General features: G+C 35.1%; 1 protein-coding gene across 1 annotated transcript; it reads left to right on the forward strand.

Moving 5' to 3' along the window:
* Positions 1-848: 848 nt before the first annotated feature.
* On the forward strand, positions 849-18,834 carry mrps35 (mitochondrial ribosomal protein S35). The gene is made up of 8 exons (XM_067379840.1): positions 849-999; positions 1,382-1,428; positions 1,535-1,702; positions 1,818-1,878; positions 1,986-2,125; positions 11,490-11,599; positions 11,691-11,760; positions 18,407-18,834. Exons 1-8 carry the CDS (start codon positions 855-857, stop codon positions 18,680-18,682), a joined length of 1,017 nt encoding a protein of 338 aa, XP_067235941.1. The 5' UTR covers positions 849-854; the 3' UTR covers positions 18,683-18,834.
* The last annotated feature ends 1,397 nt before the right edge of the window (positions 18,835-20,231 follow it).

Consider the following 20,231-nt stretch of genomic DNA (forward strand, 5'->3'; position numbering starts at 1 on the left):
ATAGACTATTTTATTTGTGTATTTATATTCTCAATATGCACATACACTGTCTAACGATATTTAGCCTACAGACACTCGCATTTAACTGTGAGATGTCAAAAAGACCCTTTCCTGAATCACACACGTCCAGCTTAAAGGGAAATCATTTCAATCACTCAACATCACTTTAAAGGCTAAAATAAAGGAAATTAACTTTTATATCAACGATACCTCCAGCAGGGCTCCAGATGAGTCTCGTGAAGTTCTCCGTCATCATCTGAAGTGAGCGCGTTAATTGCAGTGATGAGGAGGAGATGAGCTTCATCTGTCTGTCTGAGTGATGCTGAGAGTCAAACACATGCTGCGAGCGAGCGCGCGCACGCCTGACGCGCGCATCATCGGCGTCTGTCAAGGGCTTCACAGACTACGCTTCTGAAATATCTGTCATAAACAAACGTTTTCTGCACATTGATGACACATTAAAAGAGGAATATGCCATAATTGCCTTCATACACATGCTTCTCAAGGATGCCTCGCGCGCCACGTGCGCGATTCGGTTAAAAAATGCGACTCAGTTAAAAATGATTAGTTAAAAACACATCTTAAGACCTTTAGGTTCCGTTCAATTCCTTCACTCTCCGTCTATTTGTTTTAACAGGAAAAAAAACTTTTTTTTTTTTTGTCTTTCCAATTAGTTTCCAGTCGTTCAAAGTTACACTTAAATCTTGTTCTGAATTAAAATCAGATGGTTTATATTTCAAAACTCATTGAATATCAATACACAAACAATGATGCGTTCACTCTCACATCTTTTGTAGTTTCGCTTTATTTGCGTTCATCCGGGCCACCGTAGTCTCGCCGCAGGTTTTCCCAACATGGCTGCCCCCATCACTCACCCTGCTCTGTCCTCCTTTTGCAAAATAAACTGTAATATTAATGGAATATATAGTCTAATTTCATTAAATAGGAGGATTTCAATCTCCTCTGTCGTCTCAACAAGCGCCGTGGCCACAGAAAGAGGTAACGATAATATCCGTTATTTAAATAAGGAGAGTTTACAGTATTACGGAGAGTTACAATAATATATTGATGTTAGTGATTTTGTTTATATATATATATATATATATATTTGTGTGTGTGTGTGTGTGTGTGTATATATATATATATATAACATTTTTAGACATGTACCATAGTAATACTATGGTATTCTTTGAAATTATTGTATCATTCAGCACCTAGTATATATTAAAGCACCTTGGTATTATAATTTTATATCGTTGTACCATTACATAATGCTTGTCTGCCTAATATTACTTGTCTGCCTAATATTACCACACCTAGCATTGCTTTATTTATTTTTTAATGAGGTTAATTTCTGCCCTCATTGAATGTCTGATTACAGAAGCCACAGGTAGAGGTGGTCGGGGTCAGTGGAGGTCAAGGAGACAGGTGGATTATTACACTTTGCCTCAACACAACCGTAATACAGATTGTTTGAGTTCTGGTCTATGATTCAGTAAAGCAGATAAATAATATTATTGATAATGAAACACAGGCTGGTGAGCCCAGGACAGAGCGGATGGCCCAGGATCAGGACTGGACCGCGGTTTACCCCACTGCTGCCTCATTCAAACCGTCTGCGGTTCCCCTGCCGGTGCGGATGGGATATCCCGTGAAGAGAGGCGTGCCGCCTGCCAAAAAGGGCAACCTGGAGCTGATAAAGGTGATCAAGTCATGATTAAGTTGCATTATTATCACAAATTAAATTTTAAATAAAGGTCGAAGATGTGAATTTTCCACCTTTGTCCACTGCTGTACAATGCTCTAATGTCTTTCAGATTCCAAACTTTTTACACTTAACCCCGGTTGCCATTAAGAAGCACTGTGAGGCGCTGAAGCGTGAGTTTCTTGATTGTTATAGTTATAATATTGGACAGCAGTTGATAACATGCGGTGGCTGAATGAAAGAGAGATTTGTAAATGTTTTCCGTGTTTAATATGTCCAGCGTTCTGTACGAAGTGGCCGTCCGCCCTGGACTCTGATGAGAAATGCATGGAGCACTTCCCAATCCAGGTGCAGAGTAAGGAATTTGTATCTGCTGGACTGTCGCTGCGGAACCCAGACGCGCGGATAGTGACACTGAAGGTACGCCTGGCAGATTTGTTGATTTTTTTCTAGATATTTTATGAACGTTTTCCAAATCATGAAGAGGGTTTTCGGATATGGCTTGTTTGATTGATAAAGACTGCATTAGTGTTTGCCTACATTTTCAGCAGCCCTATAAAATCCGTTTTATTTTTTCCAAATGCCATTTTTTCCGTTTTAATTTTTCTGAATTCCGTTTTTTTTCCATTTTATTTATTTTTTGACTCCATTTTAATGGTTAACTTAAATTTTAGTAATCAAAAAACATGTCTAATTTATTGAAATAATGAATCTTGTCCAATTTACCAACAATTAAATAAAAGTCTAACAAAATATTTTTATTTTTTTAGGGCCATACGTTTTATTCTTTCCCCTCAACTTTTATTTTTACCAAATTCTGTTGTCTGGATTCCATTTTAATGGTTTAATTCCATTTTAATAATCAAAAAGCATGTCTAATTAATTGAATTCTTAAAAACAACAATATTTATTAAATAAAAAATATATTTTTATGAATTTTTCTTTTTTTTTTCAGAAGTTCTGTTGTCTATTTAAATTTTTCTGGCAATCAGATGAACGCATACCATTTAATTTATCTTTTAATCATGAAATTAAACCTTTTTTTGTCAAACAAAGTGCTGCACAAAAGAGCTTTACTGTTAAAATTAAAACACGGAAGAAACACTGAGATTAATGTTTAAAATATATTTTAATAATTTATTATTAAATTAATTTAAATTCTACTGTACAACAGTAATATGTTTCTGTCAAGTTAAATCAAACTTTTATTTTGATGGTTTGCCTAGAGCTTTGAGTTCTCTGCGTTTATGACGGTAATTTTCTCAAATGCTGATGAAGTGACTTTCAGAGCAGCTCTGGAGATGAATTTGTGCGTTCATATAGTGAGGCGACAGAGGATGAAAACACCGCGAGCGTCGCACGTAGGTGCGCCTGCGCGATTGTATGTGATGCGGTGTGAGTTAAATGGAACTGCGCTTCTGCATCATTCATTTCACAGTCACACATTTATGCAGGATTCATGTTTAAATAGTCTTTTTGCGGTTTAATATTCACAGACACTAGTCTATATCGCAATTTAATTTAAGTGTACTGACCTGCTTTAATTCATTCATCAAAAATTTGACACATTCCGTGACATTCCATGTTATATAGTAAATTCCGTTTTTATGACTGGATTCCGTGATTCCGTCCGCGATTCTGTGATGGCGGAAATTATAGGACCCTAATTTTTTTCCATTTGTTGGGATTTCAAAAAAAGTGTTCATTTAAGAAGTTATAAGGCGTAAACACAATCAGCTATGAGGAGAATCACAACATTACAAACTTTGATTTGAAGCAAAAAAGTATTTGAAAATTAGACAAAAGATGAACTTAACGGCTTTAGTGAGGGGAAAAAACTACAATCCCATGAAGCATTGCAAACATCATAATTGACTTAAACAATGGAGAAATATAAAATTGCCCATTTAAAGGATTAGTTCACTTTCAAATTAAAATTTCCTGATAATTTACTCATCCCCATGTCATTCAATATGTTCATGTCTTTCTTTCTTCAGTCAAAAGTTTGAACTAGATTGTCACATTCAATATGCTAGTGCAAGTATATAACAATTAGTTCAAACTTTGACCTATGGAGGGCAGTAATACACTTAGCAGTGTCTACACTGCTGGAATTCAAATAGAGAAGAAGAAGAGAGCTTGTTCAAGACGAGCATTTATTGTTAAAAGTTATATAATTTTTACAAATTTTTTTAAGAAAATGAGCGATGGTTTCTCTAGATAACACTCTTATTCCTCGTCTGGTATCGTTTAAAGCTCTTTGAAGCTGCACTGAAACTAATTTTGACCTTCAACCGTTTGGTGCCCATTGAAGTCCACTATCAGGAGAATATTCGACCTTAATTTTCGACTGAAGAAAGAAAGACATGAACATCTTGGATGACATGGGAGTAAATTATCAGGAAATCTTAATTTGAAAGTGAACTAATCCTTTAAGTAGTTCAATGCAAAATATGTATACGAATGTGTTTTGAGAGCGTAGGAAGACTCGATTACGTCATTTGAGGTGGAATTTTCTATACAGCATCATGGGTAATGTAGTTTTTCATAACGAAATCCACTGTTAAACACAATTATTTTTCGGCAGAAGCAAATACCATCGATTAACAACCTTGTAGCTCACAGTAAGGTTGTCTTCAAAGGTTTAAAATTATCATTAAAATAATTAATGACTGTTGAACTATTGCGTTATTATTACAAACACTTGGATTTTAATATGTGAGTATTTTGTTAGAAGCAAGCCAGTATTCACAGAGGTTTTCCCAAGGCACCTATTTCGAATAAACAGCATGTAAATGGCAAATCAAACTGCGGTTGGACACATGGCATGTCAGTCAGATGGTTTAATTTGGTGGTTTTTGGACAGAATATGCTGCGTTTACTGATAATCAAGTCTGTCAAAGACTAGCTTTAATTAAGCAGTATGATGAACTGTTTTCTGTCCATATAGTATGTCTCCTCTTAGCAGGATTATATATGATTATGTGCTCAGGAAACACACTCAGTAGCACGTTATGAAAGGTACAGGAGAATTAAATGATCATAAATACTCATTTTGCTTGAGTAAACACTGGGACTGATGTCAGTAAACAAATTTACCCGTTCATGTAACAACATGTGTCGTGATGATGGCCTCAGCAAAGCCTCATTGATTTTGATATATTCTCCTATTTATAATCTGAAATCATAAATCTCTCACCATCTGCCTGGAAAAAAACGTTAGATTATGACTGCAATGCAGGAATCGCCATCTGACGTTAATCCCGTTGGATTAGGGCTAGAAGTGAAGGGGATCAAAGGGCAAATATACGGAATGAGTCTCCGGGTGGGAGAGGGTCTTTCCCCCCGTCCTTCCTTGACTAAAACTTGAATAAATGAAGTGATATTGCATTGAGCACAATATTGTTTTTCTTGCAGAGAGCTTAGTGACATCACTGCGTGTTGTGTTTGATCCCATTGGCTGATCCGGAGCGGGATTTAAAGGGCAGAGTTGTGCAAAAATAGTTAGTGCTTTTTAGAGTTTGTTGTTTAGAAGAATAAGATCCTGACTGGAGGAAGGCCAAGTGTGATTGAAGTGAAAATGATGAAATGCTGAAGATTTGGATTAAGTGAATCGTGGAAATCGTCCTTCGGTGAACTTTGATTTTCAAGGCTGGGAAACTACATAACTGCTAGTTTCATGTCTCTCATGTAACTTCAATTATGATGCATCTTTAACTAATCAAACAGTCTCTTTAAAGGGGACCTATTCACTTTTACATGTTGTTTGAACATAAATTAGTTTTTTTTTATTCCCCATAAATCATAAGCAGTGTCTCAGAATAAGCCGTTTGCAGAATGTAGCTTTTGTGACATCACAAATGTTTAGGCCCCGCCTATGACTGCTGACGAACTCCGCCCTATTAGCTCCCTGAGTGAGCTGTACACAGTCCGCCATGTTTATCTCCTCGCCAAAGCATTTAACAGCAGCATTCAAATAAGAAATATATTCTTATTAAAGCTGCTAAAGTTATTCAATCAGGAGCAGTGAGTGATTTTCTGTTTTTCTTTTGTTGTTTGGTTCATATTAACAGTAGCAGGTACTGTATATTACGCTGCTGTCGCTTTAATACACAGATCTAATATACACATGCGATTTCTTTCCCTGCTGTTTACGTTCACAGACATAACCGACTGTTTTTATGTGTGTTTTTGACATAACCGACTGTTTTTATGTGTGTTTTTGACATAACCGACTGTGTTTGTGTGTTTTTGACATAACAGACTGTGTTTATGTGTGTTTTTTGACATAACCGACTGTGTTTGTGTGCTTTTTGACATAACCGACTGTGTTTATGTGTGTTTTTGACATAACCGACTGTGTTTGTGTGTTTTTGACATAACCGACTGTGTTTGTGTGTTTTTGACATAACCGACTGTGTTTGTCTTTTTGACATAACCGACTGTGTTTGTGTGTTTTTTGACATAACCGACTGTGTATGTGTGTTTTTTGACATAACCGACTGTGTTTGTGTGTTTTTTGACATAACCGACTGTGTTTGTGTGTTTTTAACACAACCGACTGTGTTTGTGTGTGTTTTTGACATAACCGACTGTTTTTATGTGTGTTTTTGACATAACCGACTGTGTTTGTGTGTTTTTGACATAACAGACTGTGTTTATGTGTGTTTTTGACATAACAGACTGTGTTTATGTGTGTTTTTGACATAACAGACTGTGTTTATGTGTGTTTTTTGACATAACCGACTGTTTTTATGTGTGTTTTTGACATAACCGACTGTGTTTGTGTGTTTTTGACATAACAGACTGTGTTTATGTGTGTTTTTTGACATAACCGACTGTGTTTGTGTGTTTTTGACATAACAGACTGTTTATGTGTGTTTTTTGACATAACCGACTGTGTTTGTGTGTTTTTAACACAACCGACTGTGTTTGTTTGTGTTTTTGACATAACCGACTGTTTGTGTGCTTTTTGACATAACCGACTGTGTTTGTGTGTGTTTTTGACATAACCGACTGTGTTTGTGTGTTTTTGACATAACAGACTGTGTTTATGTGTGTTTTTTGACATAACCGACTGTGTTTGTGTGCTTTTTGACATAACCGACTGTGTTTATGTGTGTTTTTGACATAACCGACTGTTTATGTGTGTTTTTGACATAACCGACTGTGTTTATGTGTGTTTTTGACATAACCGACTGTGTTTGTGTGTTTTTGACATAACCGACTGTGTTTGTGTGTTTTTGACATAACCGACTGTGTTTGTCTTTTTGACATAACCGACTGTGTTTGTCTGTTTTTTGACATAACCGACTGTGTTTGTGTGTTTTTGACATAACCGACTGTGTTTGTCTTTTTGACATAACCGACTGTGTTTGTGTGTTTTTTGACATAACCGACTGTGTTTGTGTGTTTTTTGACATAACCGACTGTGTTTGTGTGTTTTTTGACATAACCGACTGTGTTTGTGTGTTTTTTGACATAACCGACTGTGTTTGTGTTTTTGACATAACCGACTGTTTGTGTGCTTTTTGACATAACAGACTGTGTTTATGTGTGTTTTTGACATAACCGACTGTTTGTGTGTTTTTGACATAACCGACTGTGTTTGTGTGTGATTGAAGTGTGATTGAAGTGAAAATGATGAAATGCTGAAGATTTGGATTAAGTGAATCGTGGAAATCGTCCTTCGGTGAACTTTGATTTTCAAGGCTGGGAAACTACATAACTGCTAGTTTCATGTCTCTCATGTAACTTCAATTATGATGCATCTTTAACTAATCATCGGTTAATCGGTTATGTTTTTGACATAACCGACTGTGTTTGTGTGTTTTTGACATAACCGACTGTGTTTGTCTTTTTGACATAACCGACTGTGTTTGTGTGTTTTTTGACATAACCGACTGTGTTTGTGTGTTTTTTGACATAACCGACTGTGTTTGTGTGTTTTTTGACATAACCGACTGTGTTTGTGTTTTTGACATAACCGACTGTGTTTGTGTGTTTTTAACACAACCGACTGTGTTTGTGTGTTTTTTGACATAACCGACTGTGTTTGTGTGTTTTTTTTGACATAACCGACTGTGTTTGTGTGTTTTTTGACATAACCGACTGTTTGTGTGCTTTTTGACATAACCGACTGTTTGTGTGTTTTTGACATAACCGACTGTGTTTGTGTGTGTTTTTGACATAACCGACTGTGTTTGTGTGTTTTTGACATAACCGACTGTTTGTGTGCTTTTTGACATAACCGACTGTTTGTGTGTTTTTGACATAACCGACTGTGTTTGTGTGTGTTATTGACATAACCGACTGTGTTTGTGTGTTTTGTGACATAACCGACTGTGTTTGTGTGTTTTTGACATAACCGACTGTGTTTGTGTGTGTGTTTTGTGACATAACCGACTGTGTTTGTGTGCTTTTTGACATAACCGACTGTGTTTGTGTGCTTTTTGACATAACCGACTGTGTTTATGTGTGTTTTTGACATAACCGACTGTGTTTGTGTGTTTTTGACATAACCGACTGTGTTTGTGTGCTTTTTGACATAACCGACTGTGTTTATGTGTGTTTTTGACATAACCGACTGTGTTTGTGTGTTTTTGACATAACCGACTGTGTTTATGTGTGTTTTTGACATAACCGACTGTGTTTGTGTACTTTTTGACATAACCGACTGTGTTTATGTGTGTTTTTGACATAACCGACTGTGTTTGTGTGTGCTTTTTGACATAACCGACTGTGTTTGTGTGTTTTTTGACACAACCGACTGTGTTTATGTGTGTTTTTGACATAACCGACTGTGTTTGTGTGCTTTTTGACGTAACCGACTGTTTATGTGTGTTTTTTGACATAACCGACTGTGTTTGTGTGCTTTTTGACATAACCGACTGTGTTTATGTGTTTTTTTGACATAACCGACTGTGTTTATGTGTGTTTTTGACATAACCGACTGTGTTTATGTGTGTTTTTGACATAACCGACTGTGTTTATGTGTGTTTTTGACATAACCGACTGTGTTTATGTGTGTTTTTGATATAACAGACTGTGTTTGTGTGAGTTTTTGATATAACCGACTGTGTTTGTGTGTTTTTTGATATAACAGACTGTGTTTGTGTCTTTTTGACACAACCGACTGTGTTTGTGTGAGTTTTTGACATAACCGACTGTGTTTGTGTGAGTTTTTGACATAACCGACTGTGTTTGTGTGTGTTTTTGATATAACCGACTGTGTTTGTGTGTGTTTTTGATATAACTGACTGTTTGTGTGTTTTTGACATAACCGACTGTGTTTGTGTGTTTTTGACATAACCGACTGTGTTTGTGTGTGTTTTTGACATAACCGACTGTGTTTGTGTGTTTTTGACATAACCGACTGTGTTTGTGTGTTTTTGACATAACCGACTGTGTTTGTGTGTGTTTTTTGACATAACCGACTGTGTTCGTGTGTTTTTGATATAACCGACTGTGTTTGTGTGTTTTTGACATAACCGACTGTTTATGTGTGTTTTTGACATAACCGACTGTGTTTGTGTGTTTTTGACATAACCGACTGTGTTTGTGTGTTTTTGACATAACCAACTGTGTTTATGTGTGTTTTTGATATAACCGACTGTTTGTGTGTGTTTTTGATATAACCGACTGTTTGTGTGTGTTTTTGACATAACCGACTATGTTTATGTGTGTTTTTGACATAACCGACTGTGTTTGTGTGTTTTTGAAATAAATGACAGTTTGTGTGTGTTTTTGACATAACCGACTGTGTTTGTGTGTGTTTTGTGACATAACTGACTGTGTTTGTGTGTGTTTTTGACATAACCGACTGTGTTTGTGTGTTTTTGACATAACCGACTGTGTTTGTGTGTGTTTTTGACATAACCGACTGTGTTTGTGTGTGTTTTTGACATAACCGACTGTGTTTGTGTGTGTTTTTGACATAACCGACTGTGTTTGTGTGTGTTTTTGACATAACCGACTGTGTTTGTGTGTGTTTTGTGACATAACCGACTGTGTTTGTGTGTGTTTTGTGACATAACCGACTGTGTTTGTGTGTGTTTTTTGACATAACCGACTGTGTTCGTGTGTTTTTGATATAACCGACTGTGTTTGTGTGTTTTTGACATAACCGACTGTTTATGTGTGTTTTTGACATAACCGACTGTGTTTGTGTGTTTTTGACATAACCGACTGTGTTTGTGTGTTTTTGACATAACCAACTGTGTTTATGTGTGTTTTTGATATAACCGACTGTTTGTGTGTGTTTTTGATATAACCGACTGTTTGTGTGTGTTTTTGACATAACCGACTATGTTTATGTGTGTTTTTGACATAACCGACTGTGTTTGTGTGTTTTTGAAATAAACGACAGTTTGTGTGTGTTTTTGACATAACCGACTGTGTTTGTGTGTGTTTTGTGACATAACTGACTGTGTTTGTGTGTGTTTTTGACATAACCGACTGTGTTTGTGTGTTTTTGACATAACCGACTGTGTTTGTGTGTGTTTTTGACATAACCGACTGTGTTTGTGTGTGTTTTTGACATAACCGACTGTGTTTGTGTGTGTTTTTGACATAACCGACTGTGTTTGTGTGTGTTTTTGACATAACCGACTGTGTTTGTGTGTGTTTTGTGACATAACCGACTGTGTTTGTGTGTGTTTTGTGACATAACCGACTGTGTTTGTGTGTGTTTTGTGACATAACCGACTGTGTTTGTGTGTTTTTGACATAACCGACTGTGTTTGTGTGTGTTTTTGACATAACCGACTGTGTTTGTGTGTGTTTTTGATATAACCGACTGTGTTTGTGTGAGTTTTTTGACATAACCGACTGTGTTTATGTGTGTTTTTACATAACTGACTGTGTATTTGACAGTTTAAGCTTAATAAGACATGAAAGAGAACTTAGTTTAGTACTCACACGCCATTTGACATTCAGCTTTCTGTGCTTGTGCATTTAGAAAACCATATATCAGAAGTTTAGACTGATATTTAAAGGGGTCCTTGATTATGATTTCACTTTTTTAACTTAGTGTGTAATGTTGCTGTTTGAGCATAAACATCATCTGCAAAGTTACGACGCTCAAAGTTCAATGCAAAGGGAGATATTTTCTTTTAAATAAATCTCTTTTTAAGGACTACAACAAGCTTCTTCCTGGATTAATGACATCACTAACCATAAAATTAACATAAACCCGCCCCCGAGAACACACAACAAAGGGGGCGGGGCCATGTTGGGCTGCTTTAGAGAAGAGGAAGAGTTGTTGTAGTAGAATGTTGTTGACATGCCGTCATTTTACGCCGGACTGCTTCACAAACGAGGGACAAAAGATGAACATGACGGCACATGCTAGTGGATGAGTTGAATCAACTCCACAGCAACTACATCAATTTATCCACTAACCATTCAGAAACGTCTAAAAGTTGTAACTTCTTCCTGAGTCTCTCCATCAGTGTCGACTCCGGTTTGAACAATGTAAGGCTGAACACCGTTACTGACAATCCTCATTTTGGCTGCGTGAGATTCTCCAGCTTTGTTGTCGTTGAGCTATTAAAGCACCGCTCTCTTCTGGAAAGGGGGCGGGAGCAGCATCTCATTTGCATTTAAAGGGACACACACAAACCCAAATAAGGGAAATTTGATAAGCTATAATAAATGATCTGTGGGAGATTTTGAGCTGAAATTTCAGACACATTCTGGAGACACCAGAGACTTATATTACATCTTGTAAAAGGGGCATTATAAGTCCTCTTTAATTAAAAATATATATTTTTATTCTTTGCAGGTGAAGCTCTCCAGCCTAAATCTGGACGATCATGCCAGAAAGAAGATGATCAAACTCAGCGATGAGCGTTACTGTAAAGACACCGACACGCTCACCATCACCACAGACAGGTGAGTGATATGGATATATATTCTGTTATGTATTTTCCTCATTTCCCAATCACAGCTTATCTTTAAAATGGATCTTCTTGCATGTTTTTAGTTGCCCGCTGAGACAGCAGAATTATGATTACGCCATGTACCTCCTCACTGTGCTTTACCACGAGTCCTGGGTGAGTCTGAAAACCTCCACACTAGTTTAGATGTGTTTGTGCTTTATTAGCCGTCATGTACGAGTCTGTTGGGTTTCATGTTTAAGATCACATTTGGGCAGTTCATATGCTACAGGGTGAATCTCACAAAAACTGTTGAGAAATGTCTAATTCATATTTCACCCCAAAATAAAACTTTTTGCATGAGGAAAATTTGAACACCTTGTAGATAGTTGGAGTGAAATATGGCCTGGGCAATTCTTTGTGTGATTGTTATCATCTGTCATCAACTTATGTTTGGAGTGGCAAAAATGGTAAATGATGGCAAAATGTCATTTTTGGTGAACTGTGCCATTAAGCATGATCAATAATAATAATGATCATTACGACTTCAGTATCAGCACATTGATTGGTTTGTGATCAGCTTCTCTCTGATGGAGATTGGTCTGTTTTCTGTCCTCATGTGTTTGAATCACAGGTGAGTCTCTCTCATGTCTTTCACTCAACACATGAATATTTCACCTCTCTATTGTAGCTCTTATGAAAGTTTCAGTGGGGGCCGCTGGCAGTGGGGTGGTTTTCCATGACCGAGGCCCCCCTGATGAACGACATGAAACGATAGGATGAGGGGGGCAGGAATCAAGAAAGGAACAGAGGTTGGGAATCTGCAACAGTGATGGTGCACTTTGTGTTTTTACATTCCCTGCCGTTCCATCGAATTTAACATGGAAACCTGGAGATTTAATTTTCTGATTTTTCAGGCTTGAAAAGGTGGAAAGTTTTATTTCTTTTTCTAATTCTACTCAACTCTAATGTTTTTAATTGGCTAGAAACTTCCACAATGTAAGGTGGTATACATGGCATCAAATATAAAATTTTTCACATTATATATATATATATATGAGAGAGAGAGAGATAGATTATATATATATATATATATATATATATATATATATATATATATATATATATATATATATATATATATATATAGATCTATCTATCTATCTAGATCTATCTATCTATCTATCTATCTATCTATCTATCTATATCTATGATAATTTCTTTATATTATATAATTATATATAGTATATTTATAAAGTATGTGTGTATGTGTTTTTAAATTAGAATTTATTAGAATTAATTAGAATTAGTATTACACAATCATATATATATAACCACACTTTATAAATATATACAGTAAATATATATATATATATATATATATATATATATATATATATATATATATATATATATATATATATACATACAATTTACTGTTTGTGTGTATGTATATTTTATACACACTTTTTTTTTTCCAAAACTATTTCAAATATATGCCACCCTATATTTTGAAAATTTCTAGCCAATCAAAAACATTACAGTTGAGTAGAATCACTATTACACAATAAATATATATATATATATATATATATATTATATATATCGTCATATTTTTTCATATTTATTACAATATGTCGTAAACATTATTGCTTAAGGAAATAAAATGAAAATATCTTCAAATACTAAAATATTTTACAGAATGTGCAAGAAATTTTCAATTTTAAAATACATTTTGGGTAAATGCAACATTTTTGAACAATATGAATATATTTAGTTTGAAATATGTTAAATGGCCAAAGATGAGCAAATTTGAGTAACTAAAACTGATTTTTGTATAATAGCAATACATTTTTGGCCATTTTTTTATTGAAATTATTTGTAAAAATATATCTGAACCTGTTTTTCATTGGTCATTCGTGTGGAAACTACTACAAAAAAGTAATATTTTTTGATTTTTAGTTTTAATTCTTACCTCGAGCTTGATCCAAACTATTTAGGCTGCGTCCGAAAACCTAGGCAGCTGACTTGATGCCTTGTTTGTGCATGAAGGCACCTCAATTGATTTCGGACAGACATCTGAGGCAGCGTAACCGTTTAGTGATCTACCGCAAAACAGCGCGAGCTTTGGTGAAAACTAAACTAATATTTCATTACTACAGTAGTGAAATGACATCAAAAGTGGAAAATGTTGGTACATTTACACACAAACTGACCAGCAAACACAACTTTTGGACATCATTACTTAGCGTTGAAACCAAAGGAATCCATCACACCTGTCCTGCCAAACATCACTCAGTTAGTTTCACGATTGTCCACCTGATTTGATGATTGACAGCTGTCTCGCCCAATGAGCAACCTGAGAGTGGAAACGGTCGCTGAATAGAGGCGCGTGATTGGCTGACAGGTAGATTCCATTGGAAAAAGCTGATTGCGGCACCTCAGAAGATTCTCATTACAGCACGATGAAACGCGCAATCAATAATTCACGTCATATCTGCGTCTCCGCTTACACCGAGATCACGATCAAAGCTGAAAGCGGCTGTTTAATTGACGGCAGATGTAATGTGACAGTTTCTTTTGTGAATTAAGTGAGACTTGAAACAGCGATTAGTAACCTTTGAGTATCGCATGATTCACCTCATTAGCACAACAGAGGATGAATTAGCAGGCGCTTTTTTGATAAAACACAGATTAAGGACAAGAACTGTGTAATTTATACACTTGAACTTCTCAGAGTCGGCAAACTGAAGGCTTCCTACGCAGATGATCTTCTCGCTGTCTGTCTGCCGTAACCCCGGCTGACGACGCTCTTTGAGGAGTAAAGAACGTGACCTTTTTAGATTCAGACAAGGTCAGCGACAAAAAATACAACAAATGCGCAAGATGTGTGCATTTTCCCATCATGCTCTTCTCACTAGAGACTCGCTGGCCTTGGTATTGTGTAACTATGTTCTTAGATTCACTAAGAAGACTGGCCGACAGCCACGGTTGAGCTTTGTTTGCCATCCCGGTTGGGAAGTGTAACGGTGTCCGCTGGCCTTTCGCTAGCACAATGGCTAGCACAGTGGCGGCTCAGAGCAGGCAAGAAGGGGTAGAGTGACGTTGGGCGGGAACGGGAGGGGACGCTACGCCACAAAGCAGGCGATTGTTTCGGACCATGAGGGTGATTGTATCTCCAAGACCTGGTTTAGCTGCCAATACGGCTACAGGATAATCCATTCAAACTGTGTTCACATTGACTGGAAGAGGTTTTGGAACAAATGTGGCCTGGATGTATTTCGAGAGGTTAAATATAAACCCTTTTTCCATTTCATTTGGTTTTTAATGCATCGTTTAATGCATTACTTTTGCCATGTGCAATGTACTTCTGAAACGTAGGATGGCCTATACAAACTAAAAGATATGGCTGTCAAATCGATTAAACGCATCTAACATAAAGGTTTGTTTATATAATATAACTGTGTGTGTGTGTGTGTATATAAGAATTAAAACTAAAAATCAAAAAATAAATTAGTTTTTTGTAGTAGTTTCCACACAAATGACCAATGAAAAACAGGTTCAGATATATTTTTACAAATAATTTCAATAAAAAAAATGGCCAAAAATGTATTGCTATTATACAAAAATCAGTTTTAGTTACTCATATTTGCTCATCTTTGGCCATTTAATATTTCAAACTAAATATATTCATATTGTTAAAAAATGTGTTGCATTTACCCAAAATGTATTTTAAAATGTAAAATTTCTTGCACATTCTGTAAAATATTTATATATATATATATATATATATATATGCATATATATATATATATATATATATATATATATATATACACACATGCATATACACATACACACACACATATGTATATGTGTATATATATATATATATATATATTATATAAACACAAACTTTTATGTTAGATGTGATTAATCACGATTTAACTTGGCTTAATATATTTTTCAAATTGAAAATATATTTCGTTAATCTTCAAATCCTAAAATATATTAAATAATGTGCAAGTAAATAAGTTTGTTTCCAGTTTTAAAAATATTTTGGGTAAATATACGAAATATAAGTATCAATATATATTATGTAAATGTATTTTAATATACATATATTTTTAGCCATTTTTTTATATTTCTGGACGAAATGTGCTAAATAAATGTTGTAAACGTTGCAAATTAAGGAAATATCATTTTAAAATGTAAAATATTTTGTTCAAACCTTCAAAATCTAAAATATATTACAAAATGTGGAAGAAAATACATTTCTATTATTAACATATATTTTGGGTAATGTATTTTAAACCAAGATAGATAGATAGAATTTAGGGAAATGCAACAATTAATCGAGATTAATCGTTTTCAAAATAAAAGTCTGTGTTTACGTAATATATGTGTGTGTTCTGAGTATAATAATTATGTATATATAAATACAGACACATACATGTATAAATTTAAGAAATATATGCATGTTTAAATAAATATATATTCCATATAAATATAAATATTTTATATTTATATATATATATAATATATATTACATTTTATAGATTTAGAAAAAATAGATATAATAGATTTTAAAATTTGTTTTGAAATCAAAAATTAAATCATAAATGTTATATATATATATATATTTCTGATTTCTGAAGGATCATGTGACACTGAAGACTGAAGTAATGGCTGATGAAAATTCAGCTTTGCATCACAGAAATAAATTATATTTTAAAGTATATTAAAATAGAAAACCATGATTTTAAATGGTAATAATATTTCACAATATTACTGTTTTTTTTTTCTGTATTTTTAATCAAATAAATGCAGCCTTGATGAGCATGAGACTTCTTTCAAAAACATAAAAACTAGTAATGTTTCCAAACTTTTGACGAGTCGTTTCAGGGGTGAAGCAGTGTAAGTTAAAACGAGCTCTATTGTGATTTTGACACTTGATTTTGTTGCTTCTTTAACAGAAGAGCTCAGCAAGAGCCCTGATTTTTCTCTCGCCGTGCAGCGGAGCGGTTAAACCATCATCTTATCTTACACGCAGCGCTGGCCTTTCAGAAGCAAACCGCCGAGCGTCTCCATGTCTTCCGTCAGATCCTCAATTATACTCCCATTCTCTCAAGTGAAAGGCCAATCTCATCAATTAGTCGCAAACCATTTGATTTCCCTCTTCGTCTAAATTGAATCATTTGGGTCAACAGTCCTAATCAAATCCTCAAGATCTGGCCAAACCACCTTCATCTCCATAGAAACCACCTAATCCATCAGTCCCTCCCTAAGTAGTGCCCTGCGGCCGGGTGACTGGGGAAAGGAATGGAGGATCGTTGGACGAGGGATGGTTTTTTGTGGGCTCGTATTGATAGTCATTAGTCTAGAGCACCTGCACCGGCGAGAGGGTTATCTGCCCTGTGGCATGTGCAGGCCTTCATACACACAAAGACGCTTTTGTCATTGAGGATGGGAAGTATTGGGAAAATTTAGTCTCAGGCAAAGAAGGGACTCCGAGGATTCTTATCAAACACAAGCTGCAGCAATCAGTCGAACGGTTAAGCGAACGTTCAGCGGCGTCTCTTAATGCTTTCTCGTGGTAATCAGAGCCGTTCATCGAGTTTAAGTAGCCGTGATCATTACATTTCCAAATCAGCTTGCCATTTTTATCGTGCCAGAATTCCTCGGCTGACACAAAACGCCAGCTTTTTTCATTAGCAAAAGCATGACGAAAAAAAATTCCTGGCCAAAATGTATTCCAAAAATACGCTAAATATACATTGTAAACAGTGAGGCTTAAGGAAATATATTTTCCAAATTTAAAATAAATTTAAAATCTCTAATCTTAATCTACATTTGGGTAAATACAAAATGTATATTTTGAAACATTTTTAAATATATAAATTAATTTGAACTATTTTTTTATATATATATTATATAAAAAAATAGTATATAATAGTTTTTAAACAATATTTTTGTTATATGACAATTTATTTTACAATCATTGAGATACTAAAATAGTTTATATTTTCTATTTTTATATTTTCATTCAATTTTTTGTTAAAGTTTCAGTGATTTGTTTTGTCTTTGTCATTTTATTAGTTTTATTTTTTGTTTTAATAAATCAAGTTAAACTAAATGAAAATGAGAAATGTTTTCTTGGCTGAAATAGATTAAATAAAATGTTTGTTTTATTTCATATTTTATTTCCAATAACAAAATATATATTTTGTTAATGGTTTTAGTTTATATTTTTAATAACCCTGGTTACATCAGCTGTTTTTTTTAATATAACTGGAGGAAACAAGTATCTAAAACTTATTTTAATATAAACTTTATTAATATATTTATGCATTTATCTATATATCAATATATTATGGACATTTTTGTATATTTTGAAATATTATATATATATATATATATATAATATAATTAAATATACAAAAATATTTTTTATTATTATTATTATTATATTAAATATAAAAAAATAAATAAATATATATATATATATATATATATATATATATATATATATATATATATATAATTTTTTTTTTTTTTTTTTTATATAAAAAATTAAAAAAAACACACATTTTCCCTCCTTATTGGAGGGAGCGGGGACTTGTGTACAGTACAGTACGGCATAAAAGACCTCTGAAGGTCAGATAATATAATATGACAAGCAACAATCATAACAGGTCATTTTCGTTTGGTGCAACATCTAAAAGTGCTCACAGTTGACATCTTTTATCCTTCACCCAATCAGTCAAACACTTTCACCACTGATCTTTTAAAACTTTTTTTGCCACGTCTCTGTGTTTTATAGAAAACCGAGGCATGGGAGCAGGAAAAGACACGTGCAGATATGGAGGAGTACGAGTGGGAAGACAGTCCATCCCAAAAGAACGTTCTGGACACTCTCCTGCGCATGCGACCGCTAGGAGCGAAGGATGAGGTGGAGGAGGGAACCAGGGAGGAGCTGCTGGGACAGCCGGCCGTACAGGAGTACAGAGACGCCATGGTCGGGCTGAAGAACGAGGGAGAGACCGAGGAAAATCTACGGAAGTATAAAGAGGCTGTGAAGAAGCTCCTGAATATCTGAGCTCTATTATAGTGAATATAAATGTACAATTTCATATTAACAGTGTAATGCATTGTTTCTATTATTTTGATGTTTTTGCTTTCAAACTATATGCAAAATTGTGTTATATTCATGAAAAATAAATATATGACAGCACTATGTAAGTTGACCTGTTTAACCAATTTCTGCTTTGTTTTTTTTTCTTTCTTGCATGAAACACCAATGCTGCATTCACATGCTATCAGAATTCTTAAATATGAGTGTCCTAGTTAAAAATTGGACATGACAACAGTTTGTCTCTATTGATTTAAATAACAGACGGTATGTTTAGTTTGTATAAACTGGGTCAGTTCAGTTCTTATCTCGAAACAATTACCCCTAGAACATTACCAGAACTCGCTGCACTCAAAACACGCCCTTGATGGTTCAAGTGCCATTACCTACACCCCACTGAAAGGACGCTTTGAGCCAACATCTAGTAAAAATACCCCAGCACTCCATTAGTTCCTGCTCTGAACTGTCACTTCTGGGAAAGGAGAAACCAAACTCCTCAGCGAGAAGTTCCGGCCGGTTCCATTTGGACGTGGAAAGAGGCGGCGGCGGTCTTGCGCATCTTAAAGCACTTAGCAAACAAATGCCTTTTTAAAACAAAACTGTCAGGTGTTCTCGAATGGACTGCTGTTCGTAGAGACTGATCTGAAAATGAGTGCTGATATTTGGTGTAGTTAAAATATAAATCATCTGTTTAATGAAACTGTAAAGGCTTTACATGCACAGGAACGTCCAAGAAAGACAGTTCTTCAATAATACATCCATAAAATACATACATTCACTTTATAAAACAAGATATGGTTGAAATCGGATCCAAAACCTCCAAATTCTAAAGCAATATATTTATTATTCAGAGAATACAATTCCCAGAATGTGTTGCAACAAGTTCTGAAAACAAAAGGATAGTTATTTACTTTTGCATCAATATCTTTTACTTAATTGAATAGCAAAAAAATAGTTAAATCCAACTTAAATGGATTGTTTACCCAAATTATGGCATCATTAGCTTAGCAACATGCTAACACCAAACCAAAGACTACAGAATAACGACAAGACGTGTCACTCGTATTGTTATGAATGGGAGAGTGTAACGCGCAAAATGGCGGAATAAGTCCCGCCTTCTAAAGCCAAGAGCCAATCGCCGACTGGTAAAGTCGTCACATCACTTCAGCGGCGGTTAGAATCACCGGTTTCTATAGAAACAGACGCGCGCCTCCGAAGAGACGCGCATTTAGGTCTGCGCATGCGCATTAGCTTGATCCAGCCTGAAAAATAGTTTTTTTGTCATGATTCGAGCGTTTAGAAACTAAATTTATGAGCCGGTTGTTGTTTGATTTCATTGGTGATTTCAAATATGAAATTTAATCGTAAGGTTGGCGAACAGTTTTGGAGAATTTGATGTATCCCCTTCAAAGAGATTGCATGATGCCCAGGATGCTCGAGATGCGTTTCAAAGATGGCCGCCGAGTGAAATGACTTGTCTTAAAGGGACTTTGACCAAACTCAATTGTGAGATTCA

Source organism: Chanodichthys erythropterus, chromosome 24 (genome assembly GCF_024489055.1).
Source record: "Chanodichthys erythropterus isolate Z2021 chromosome 24, ASM2448905v1, whole genome shotgun sequence".
Lineage (NCBI taxonomy): Eukaryota > Metazoa > Chordata > Actinopteri > Cypriniformes > Xenocyprididae > Chanodichthys > Chanodichthys erythropterus.

Excerpts from the sequence above, each read along its gene's own strand:
- mrps35 (XM_067379840.1), top strand. The coding sequence starts at position 855 with ATGGCTGCCCCCATCACTCACCCTGCTCTGTCCTCCTTTTGCAAAATA. Across the intron at positions 1,429-1,534 it reads AGTGGAGGTCAAGGAGACAG|GCTGGTGAGCCCAGGACAGA; the intron begins GTGGATTATTAC and ends AATGAAACACAG. Across the intron at positions 1,879-1,985 it reads GCACTGTGAGGCGCTGAAGC|CGTTCTGTACGAAGTGGCCG; the intron begins GTGAGTTTCTTG and ends TAATATGTCCAG.